The 11301-nt window shown below is 38.7% G+C and overlaps 1 protein-coding gene and 1 pseudogene across 1 annotated transcript in view; one reads left to right on the forward strand and one right to left on the reverse strand.

Annotated features, from left to right (window-relative positions):
* LOC107746334 (UHRF1-binding protein 1-like) overlaps nt 1-390 on the reverse strand; it is a 48053-nt pseudogene extending 47663 nt beyond the window's left edge.
* Nucleotides 391-2684: 2294 nt separating this feature from the next.
* LOC107746335 (AP-4 complex subunit beta-1-like) overlaps nt 2685-11301 on the forward strand; it is a 12169-nt gene continuing 3552 nt past the window's right edge. The window contains exons 1-5 of the mRNA XM_016560487.1: nt 2685-2893; nt 3686-3910; nt 7101-7231; nt 8445-8592; nt 9777-10273. Of these exons, the coding sequence (XP_016415973.1) occupies nt 2781-2893; nt 3686-3910; nt 7101-7231; nt 8445-8592; nt 9777-10273 (1114 nt within the window). The 5' untranslated portion in view covers nt 2685-2780. The remainder of the gene's footprint in view (nt 2894-3685; nt 3911-7100; nt 7232-8444; nt 8593-9776; nt 10274-11301) is intronic.

Here is an 11301-nt window from a genome sequence, read left to right on the forward strand (position 1 = left end):
TGTGAAAGAGAGAGAGAGAGTGTGTGTGAGTGTGTGTGTGTTATCCCAGCAGTGATGCTGCAGTCTATTAGCCTGGCAGCTAACTGACCCCAAATGTGCGTTCATATTCATGTCAGATCACGCACAGGTTCTGCTGCACACCGAGCGCGTGTGTGTATCGGGCTGTGTTTGTTTTATTAGCGCTGTGAGACCCGTGATCAGTCAGTCAGTCATCTGAGGCGAACACTGGCACTGATGAATCAAAACATGACACTCCAGCCGTGTCTTACCTGGACAGATGCTTCAGGATCTGCTTCTTAATGATCCCGGCCATCCCGTCAGACCAGCTACCTCTCCAGCATCTTCAGAAATCTGTCGCTGACACACACACACACACACACACACTCATACACGCCGCTCACGACCCGCTGCCGCTGCTGCTGCCGCTGCTGCTGCCGCCCGAAACAAGTGCAGCGCCGCCGACTGCATGTCAAATGAAAAGACCTCATTAGAGAAGAGGGCTCAGGCTCAGAGTCAGAAAGAGCTTTATTGCTGAGTGTGCGTGCTCACACGAGGAATACTGCTTGGCAATGAAGCTTCGAGCGAACACATATAAATAAAAAATAAATTAACTAATTAAAAAATAAAAAATATGAAAACATATGAAGACTGGTTAAGTCAGAATAGAATATTTAAAATATAAAGATTATGTACATAAATATGAGTGAAGTTACAGAATATGACTAAACCACTCAGCAAAACTTTCTAAATTCAAACTTCTAAATAAGCTAAAACAAATAAAAACCAAGATATTAAAATATTTTTATATTTTAAGTCACCCCTATCACCCCTATTCAATCATATCTATCTATCTATCTATCTATCTATCTCTCTCTCTCTCTCTCTGTGTGTGTGCGTGTGTATGTATGTGCGAATGGTGAGGGCGAGTGGAGCGCGTTGTGAGTGTGAGCGTTTTGTGCCATTGAGGCTTCTTTTTCAAACTTTCTTTTTTTATGTTATATGAGTTTATTGATCTTTGTCTGTACTTTGTGTGTTGTGGCTGGGTGATACAAGGGTTGTTAAAATTTAGGGCGTTATACGCCGGTGTTTTTCAAACACCGAGTGTTTGTGTGTGTGTGTGTGTGTGTGTGCGCGCGCGTGAGTGTGTGTGCGTGTGTGTGTGTGTGTGTGTGTGTGTGTGTGAGTGAGTGTGTGATTTATAATAATATATACATAATTGCTAATCTAAAGACTACTACTTGCCATTTACTCCTACACCATTACATCGAAGAAGTCAATGACTGGAGCTTAAAGCATATCATAATGTATTTACTTTAAATGTATTTACTAAGAACCTGTTATATATAGTGTTCATTTCAGATAAACTTATCAGTGCATCAACACACTGTAGTTCAAAGTACACTATAATGTAGTTTAATATAATATCATGTAATTTACATCCCGCCGTAAGGCCAAACTTAACAGATAACAAAAGAAAAACAGGTAAACTCAGTTATTTTACAACCTCCCTCAAGGTTAACTATTCATCAAGAAAAAAGATCAGTGTAGAAAAGGGCTGTTGAGTACAACGTTAATTACATTATTTAAACAACATTTCAAAATGAAAAAGAAGAGAGTTTATAGCTTATAGACACAGCTTAAAAAGTTTATACTTATTGAAATATTTATGCCAAGTATATTTAAGGTAACTATTTATTTGTATTATTCTGATTAGTTCGTTTGTTTGTTTTAATCAATCTTTAAAGGCAAAAAGGCTTTTATTTTGAATTTTTAGAAGATGTGTTACAGGAAGTAAAAAGCTGATTCTGGCTTCACGCTTCCTGATTGATATAAATACGCTCTTACTGTTATTTTCTTTTAGATGAGTGTATGTTGATTTACTGTTTATAAACTGATACAGGAGGTATGTTACATACGTATGTCTTACTTGCCCTTTGTGTGTGCAGAAAGCACATTTTGTACTTTTAGAAATGGAGATGATAAGTCTTGTTTTCAATGTAAACTCTAGATGCGAGCTCCATAAAGAGCTAATCAACAAGCACAGTGTCAGTCTATACAATCGGAAAGCTGTCAGCACATCATATTCCGTTTAGGTTGGTCTGTTACTGTAAGGTTGACTTTAATTATGATTGTTATGAGTGTTAATTGTTTTGGTGGGGATGATTTAGTTTGTGTGTTTCTGTGCTATCAGACTGACACTTATTATGATTTATGATATTTGTTATGATTAGGCACAAACCAGAAAACATAATTAGAGAACAATTACATTGCATCACAATACAAGCATGGTCTCAATGAATGAGAAAATAGAGTTTGAGTTGAGTTTATTCAGACTGTGTTCCTCTGCTTTTGTGGCAGGCGCCTGAAGCACAATGCCTTCTTTTGGCTCGGAGGAGACGGTAAAAGAGCTCAAGCGAGCTCTGTCCAATCCAAATGTCCAAGCAGACCGTCTCCGGTACAAAAACTACATCACCAAAGTCATCAGGTCCGTGAAGTGATCACCTTGTTTTTAATGAAGGAGACAGTTTTCAAAAGGACAAACAAATTGCTTACCCAAAAATGAAAAAGATACTATCCCTGATATTATCCCGTGCAACAGAAACCTAGATATTTAGCAGAATGTTCAAATTGCTAATTAGGCACAAACCAGAAAACATAATTAGAGAACAATTACATTGCATCACAATACAAGCATGGTCTCAATGAATGAGAAAATAGAGTTTGAGTTGAGTTTATTCAGACTGTGTTCCTCTGCTTTTGTGGCAGGCGCCTGAAGCACAATGCCTTCTTTTGGCTCGGAGGAGACGGTAAAAGAGCTCAAGCGAGCTCTGTCCAATCCAAATGTCCAAGCAGACCGTCTCCGGTACAAAAACTACATCACCAAAGTCATCAGGTCCGTGAAATGGTCACTTTTTTTTTTTTACTGAAAGAGACACTTATCAAAAGTACAAATGAATAGCTTACCCAAAAATTTAAATTATCAGCTCACCCTCATATTATCCTGTGAAACAGAAACAGAGATATTTAGCAGAATGTTCAAACTGCTCCTTTCCATACAGTGAAAGTGAATTAAATACAATGAAATTGAGACTTGTTGTCAAGAATCAAAAGGACAAAAAGCACCAAACAATCACAGAAAACCTGGAAATATCAGCAATTTAAAATAGTGTTTCCAAGCCTGGAATAATAATTGGAAAATATTAATTAATTATAAATAAATAAATATTATAAATAATGCATCAGCTAGATATTGCTTGTGTAGAGTGTGTACAATATAAATTGTTTGCAAGAAATAGTGATGTGAACAAATTGTTCCTTTGAGCTGACACTGAATGAATCAGTTGAACTGGTTCACAAATCAGTTTGAAGGATTTATTAGCAAATGAAATCTGAATTATTTCTTATCCATTAAATATTATCTGGTAATTGCACATGACAGGTTCATGGAAAAGTCATGAAAATTCATTGGTTAAAAATCATTGAGCAAAAAAGTATCATGAAGTAGTCATATATTCTAAGCCTTATAAAGCAGCAACTGTAAAGAAACAGAATAACATTCAAGTCATTATTCATTGCACTTTACAGCTTGATTTCCACCTTAACTCTTATTGTTAGTTAGACAGAACTAAATGTTGACAAATAAGACATAAAGCAATTTCTGAGACTGTTGTTTGTTTCTTTGTAGGTACATGACACAGGGTCTGGATGTCTCAGCTTTATTTATGGACATGGTAAAAGCCAGTGCCACAGTGGATATTGTTCAGAAGAAGCTGGTATATCTGTACATGTGCACCTATGCCAGTGACAAGCCTGACCTGGCACTACTGGCCATCAACACGCTCCGTAAGGACTGTGCTGATCCCAATCCCATGGTGCGAGGGTTGGCCCTGAGGAACATGTGCAACTTCAGGTTTGTATGTTTTAAATAATTAATTTTCTTCTGTCTGCACTCAAACAATAAGCCTTGCAACACCCTAGCAACCTCCTGACCTCCCTTTAGCAATCACTTAGCAACTCCCTTGCAACCTTTCAGAATTCTACAACAACAACAACCTAGCAACCCCCTAACAACAACCACCAGGGCACCCTAGCAATCACTTAGACACCCTAGCAACCATTCAGAACACAATAACAACAGCCAAACAATGTCCCAGAACACCACAACAATCAGCCTAGTAACCCCCTAACAACCACCCAGAACATGGCGACAACATTCAAACAATGCCCCAGCAATAAACACTGCAACAGTCGGCTTCGCTACACAACGCCCAAGCAACTACCCAGGACACCTTAGTGATCACTTAGCAATAGCCTAGCAACCTCCCAGGATACTGCAACAACATCTTAGCAACATCCTAACAAGTAATGCCCTAGCAACCACACAGGACCACCAACAACCACCAAGGCAACTTAGCAATCACTTAGACACCCAAGCAACCATTCAGAACACAATATCAACAGCCAAACAAAGGCCCAGAAAACCACAACAGTCAGCCTTGCAACACCCTAACAATCAACATCCTAGCAACCTCCTAGAACATTTTAGCAATAACTTAGCAACTCCCTTGCAACCATTCAGAATTCTACAACAACAACAACCTAGCAACCCCCTAACAACCACCCAAGGCACCTTAGCAATCACTTAGACACCCTAGCAACCACTGAGTACACAACAACAACAACCAAACAGTGTCTTAGAACACCACAGCAATCAGCCTTGCAACACCCTAACAAGCAACGTGATCTCTCAGGACACGGCAACAACATTTTAGCAACATCCTAACAAGTAATGCCCTAGCAACCACACAAGACCACCAACAAACACCCAAGGCACCTTAGCAATCACTTAGACACCCTAGCAACCATTCAGAACACAATAACAACAGCCAAAAAATGTCCCAGAACACCACAACAATCAGCCTAGCAACCCCCTAACAACCACCCAGAACATGGCGACAACATTCAAACAATGCCCCAGCAATAAACACTGCAACAGTCGGCTTCGCTACACAACGCCCAAGCAACTACCCAGGACACCTTAGTGATCACTTAGCAATAGCCTAGCAACCTCCCAGGATACTGCAACAACATCTTAGCAACATCCTAACAAGTAATGCCCTAGCAACCACACAGGACCACCAACAACCACCAAGGCAACTTAGCAATCACTTAGACACCCAAGCAACCATTCAGAACACAATATCAACAGCCAAACAAAGGCCCAGAAAACCACAACAGTCAGCCTTGCAACACCCTAACAATCAACATCCTAGCAACCTCCTAGAACATTTTAGCAATAACTTAGCAACTCCCTTGCAACCATTCAGAATTCTACAACAACAACAACCTAGCAACCCCCTAACAACCACCCAAGGCACCTTAGCAATCACTTAGACACCCTAGCAACTACTGAGTACACAACAACAACAGCCAAACAGTGTCTTAGAACACCACAGCAATCAGCCTTGCAACACCCTAACAAGCAACGTCATCTCTCAGGACACGGCAACAACATTTTAGCAACATCCTAACAAGTAATGCCCTAGCAACCACACAAGACCACCAACAAACACCCAAGGCACCTTAGCAATCACTTAGACACCCTAGCAACTACTGAGTACACAACAACAACAGCCAAACAGTGTCTTAGAACACCACAGCAATCAGCCTTGCAACACCCTAACAAGCAACGTCATCTCTCAGGACACGGCAACAACATTTTAGCAACATCCTAACAAGTAATGCCCTAGCAACCACACAAGACCACTAAACACTGCAACAGTCGGCTTCGCTACACAACGCCCAAGCAACTACCCAGGACACCTTAGTGATCACTTAGCAATAGCCTAGCAACCTCCCAGGATACTGCAACAACATCTTAGCAACATCCTAACAAGTAATGCCCTAGCAACCACACAGGACCACCAACAACCACCAAGGCAACTTAGCAATCACTTAGACACCCAAGCAACCATTCAGAACACAATATCAACAGCCAAACAAAGGCCCAGAAAACCACAACAGTCAGCCTTGCAACACCCTAACAATCAACATCCTAGCAACCTCCTAGAACATTTTAGCAATAACTTAGCAACTCCCTTGCAACCATTCAGAATTCTACAACAACAACAACCTAGCAACCCCCTAACAACCACCCAGAACATGGCGACAACATTCAAACAATGCCCCAACAATCAGCCTTGCAACACCCTAACAAGCAACATCCTAGCAACCTCCCAGGACACTTTAGCAATAACTTAGCAACTCCCTCCCAACCATTCAGAATTCTAAAACAACAGCCTGGCATCCATTCAAGACACCGTAGCAACCCCATAACAACCCCCCAGAACACATTGACAACATTTCCCCAGCAATAAACACTGCAACATTTGGCCTTTGCTACACTCAACACCCTAGCAACTTCCCAGGACACTTTAGCGATCATTTAGCAATAAACTAGCAACCTGCCAGAACACTGCAACAATATCTTAGCAACACCCTAACAAGTAACGCCATAGCAACCACACAAGACCACCTAGCAATCACCCTGGCAACCTAGCAACCATTCAGAACACAACAACAACAGCCTAGCAACACTCTAGCAGCCATCACCCTAGCAACCATCCAAGACACCCTAGCAATCACCTAGCAACCCCTTAACATCCACCCAGAACACTACAATAGTCAAGCTATGACTCAGCAATGCCCCAGAACATCCTAACAAGCAACAACCTTGCAACCACACAAAACTCTGAAACAACACCCTAGCAACCATCTTAGGAATCACTTAGCAACAACTCAGAGACCATTCAAAACAAAACAACAGCCTAGCAACACCCTAGCAGTCACCTAGCAACAACAGACTAGTAATTTCCCAACAACGTCCCAGACAACCAATCAGAACACTCTGGAATCATGGTTGTGAGATTTGCATGAGCAGCTCCCCCACATTTTCTTCATGTGCATTTCTTCACACCCTTTAACTTTGTGAAAATCATGGTGTAAAACAGTCTACAGTGGAATATTTCTTCAATAAATACTAAGCTACTGTGTCTACCTGTCCTAATTGACATGCTTCCTTTTATTTGCTTGTTTTTCAGGATGCCGGGAATGACAGAGTACATAGAGCAGCCCATTGTTGCTGGTCTGCGGGACAAGGCCAGTTACGTAAGGAGAGTCGCTGTGCTTGGTTGTGCCAAAATGCACAGTCTGCAGCCCAACACAGAGATAGGTAGAGTCAAGTATTCTGTTTATCTTAATTGTAATACTAGTTAAGGATAATGTGATGAATATTGCTTGCTTATTTTAATACATGTGCATAAAAAGTCATAAGCAGAGCGATTTATAATTTTGGGTCAGACAGCTCCCTTTAAAGGAATGTTTCTGGTGATTGTGATGACTAACAGCATGTCAAGAATTCTTAACTGAAAAGAACATATTTTCAGCAGAACATATCACATACTTGTAGACAACCCGTTGGATTGCATTTTTGTTGGAAACTAAAACCTACTAACTTTTCATCAAAAGCAGGGCAAAACCAGGAAATGTTGATCACAATGCTTCTAAACAGCAGTACAGTACAGTGGCATTTCCTGTATTTCCTAAATGCGCAGTGTATTTATAGCCGCAGGGGCTTTGAATAGCCTTTCTGTAAGGGTCCAGTTAATGTTTTTATGTAATGAATGTAGAATGTCCAAAAATGAAAATTAGCGGAATGTGTACTCACCCTCAGGTCATCCAAGATGTAGATGAGTTTGTTTCTTCATCAGATTTGGAGAAATGTAGCATTGCATCACTTGCTCAGCAATGGATCCTCTGCAGTGAATGGGTGCCGTCAGAATGAGAGTCCAAACAGCTGATAAAAACATCACAATAATCCTCAAGTAATCCACACCACTCCAGTCCATCAGTTAACGACTCTTGTGTAAGAAACAAATCCATCATTAAGATGTTTTTAACTTAAAACCGTTGCTTCTGGCCGAAATACAAGACCACAATCCATAATAACACTTCCTCCATTGAAAAAGTCCAACCCCTGTTGTCTTCTCACATCAAAATCCATCAACATATTTGTTTAGAGCTGTTTTACACTGTTTTTGTTTGACTTTTTCATTGGAGAAAAAAACAGTATTATGACTAGAGGACTCGTATTTTAGCCAGAAACAACATCTTAATGATGGATTTGTTTCTTAAGAACATGCAGCTTTTCACTTCACAAGATGTTAACTGATGGACTGGAGTGGTGTGGATTACTGTGATGTTTTTATCAGCTGTTTGGACTCTCATTCTGACGGCACCCATTCACTGCAAGAGGAGCCATTGATGAGCAAGTGATGCAATGCTAAATTTTCAGCAAATTTTCATTTTTGGGTGAACTATTCCTTTAAGTCTCTGTCTGCCAAATGAATACATGTAAATAAATGTTCTGGATGTGTGTCTTTTAGATGGCATTATAGTAAATGAGCTGTATGCTCTTCTGAGGGACCCAGACCCTGTGGTTGTAGTGAACTGTCTTCGTGCCTTGGAGGAAATTCTCAAAGATGAGGGGGGTGTGGTTATTAACAAACCCATTGCTCATCACCTTCTCAACAGGTGTGCCGTGTTTGCCATTATGTTATTAAAATAGTTCATCCAAGCATGTCATGTTTGTCATGAAAACTCACCCTCATTTGTTTTAAGAATGTCAAAAATTTAGTTTAAATCATGTGTTAAGTTCTATGCAGGAAATTTATATTTATAGCTTTATATTAATCTTGGTTTTGTATGGTTTTGAAAAAAAAAAAAAACTATTTTACGGTGGCCGAGAAGTGAAAAGCAAATCACAATTCTGAAAACAAAATAACAAATTACAAACGCAAATGCAAGTCTAAAAAACAAAATAACAATTCAGAAAGCACAACAACAATTCAGAAAACATTATAACAAGTCAGAAAACACAACGACAAATCAGACAAACCGCAAGAAGATTTTTAGATTAATGACTTTGTCAAGTAAAAAATAGTAACATTTTCCTTACACCTTGAATACATTTGTGTATGCTTTTTAATCGGTAAATTTCCATTACTTAAAAACTATTTTGAAACAAAATTTCAGCTAGTTGCCAAGGCAACATTTCTCATTTAAATTTAGTTTAACTTGATGTACTAAAATAACTGGAATTAAAAATGGAATTAAAAAAAACTATACAGACATATGTAAAAAAAAAAAAAAAAGTCATCAAAATTACTAAAACTTTAACTACCATTCAAATATAACAACTGATTCTGAATATTAATTACAAACTATAATAATATCTCAATACTAAAACAACACTTGTATATTTATATACTATTATATTATTCATCAATTTTCAATGAGCTCTTGTTTTTATATTTTTAGTTTTAATTTTAATCTTAGTTTAGGTTTTAGTAATTTTGTTACAGGCATTTCTATTTAGCTTTAATTTAATTGTCTGTTTTAGTTTTAATTTTAGTACTTCAGCTTAAACTTATTCCAGTAAGTTGCCACGGCAACATTTTTACTTTAAATTTTTTAAGTTTTTCATTGAATATTTGTATTTTATTTCAGCTTTATTTCAATTTCCGAAAATGTATTTTAATGGTTTTAGTATTAGTTAACAATATCAACACATCAATTAGTTAACAATTTCAAAGTTGCATTTTTGCAGGACAAAAGTTTTTCAAAGGCTTTCAAAAGCATCATGTATGTCTTTGACCTTTTTAACAGATTGTCTAATGACTGACTTTGTGTTTTTTTTTATGTGTTTTGTCCTTCAGAATGAATGACCTGGACAGTTGGGCTCAGAGTGAAGTCCTCACCTTCCTGCTACGTTACCGTCCTCGTAGCGATGACGAGTTGTTCAACGTCCTCAGCCTACTAGACGCCTTCCTCCAAAGCGCTCATGCACATGTCGCAGTTGCCACGCTCCGCCTCTTCCTTCATTTAGCCTCCGCCCACCCGGCTGTGCAGGCCGATGCCCTCCTGCGCACAAGTGCGCCCCTGCTGGCCACCTGCGGTGCTGCGTCGCGCGAGCTTCGCTTTGCTGGGCTCTGTCACGTACAGCAGGTCATGCGGAGTCAGCCGGGCCTTTTCGGCACACATTACAAACGCTTCTTTTGTGGATACTCTGAACCGACTTACATTAAGTTTCGCAAGATGGAGATCTTGGTGGAGCTGGTGAATGATGAAAATGTGGCTTTGGTTTTGGAGGAGCTGAGAAGCTACTGCACTGATGTGTCTCCTGAACTGGCCCAGGCAGCCATTGCTGCTATAGGTACCACATCTCATAAGACGCTGCTTGTTTCTCTCAGACGTTTGATTAAATAATCGTAAACCACGGAATCTTTATTTTGAGGAGCAAATTTCAAATTGGCTGCTGTAAGCATTTTGCACAATTAAGGCCCGTTCACACCAAGGACGGTAACTATAAAGATAACAATCGTTCTCAATATTAAAGAATAGCAGAGTCCATACCACAACTATAACGATAAAAACAGAGAAACGAGATCGTTGGAATCACTTACAAAATGTTTTTTTTCCAGCTGATGAACGATAAAAAACTGACAGCCAATCAGAATCCATCCTGCTGTAACGAGCTCGTGAATTTAAAGTGGCAGACGAGCGTGCGCTTAGAATAAACCGACGATATCGTGGACGCTAATATCGTTATCTTTATAGTTATCGTTCTTGGTGTGAACAGGGCTTTAGGGTACAAAATTGGCTTTAAACTTTTTTTATTCTTATTTTTAACAAATAATGAGGTACCTAACTTTCAGAAAATGTTGTTTGCCCACTTCATCAGGTCAAACTATTCATTCATTCATTCATTCAACTGAGAATTATTTTGCGATTTATGCAACCCTTTTGTTAAAATTTGGGGCATGTCTAAATATAGTTTACAACCCTTGTTTGTGTGTTTTCATTTAGTAATACATTGTAAATTAACAAATGTAACAAGTTATTTATATATTAATGGAATATAAATAATAAATAACAGAATGGGCAACAGTGTTTAAATTTAGCCTTTTTTTTTTTACATTTCATTAAAAAAAGAAAATCATAAAGTAACTGGGTTGCACGCAAAGTAATGGGACAATGAAATGTTCCTTTTTTGTGAAAAAATGGTACAACGATTTTTGATAGTTTTTCTACATTTATTTATTTAATTAAATATAAATTCAACATCAATTCATTGTCAAAATTATAATTATAATATTTATGTATTTATTTAATATTTAATGTATATTATTGATTGTTTTTGAATGATTTTAATTGTCAGATACAGTTGAGACCACTCAGATA

Source organism: Sinocyclocheilus rhinocerous, unplaced genomic scaffold, assembly GCF_001515625.1.
Source record: "Sinocyclocheilus rhinocerous isolate Xijiao unplaced genomic scaffold, SAMN03320098_v1.1 scaffold2393, whole genome shotgun sequence".
Taxonomy (NCBI): domain Eukaryota; kingdom Metazoa; phylum Chordata; class Actinopteri; order Cypriniformes; family Cyprinidae; genus Sinocyclocheilus; species Sinocyclocheilus rhinocerous.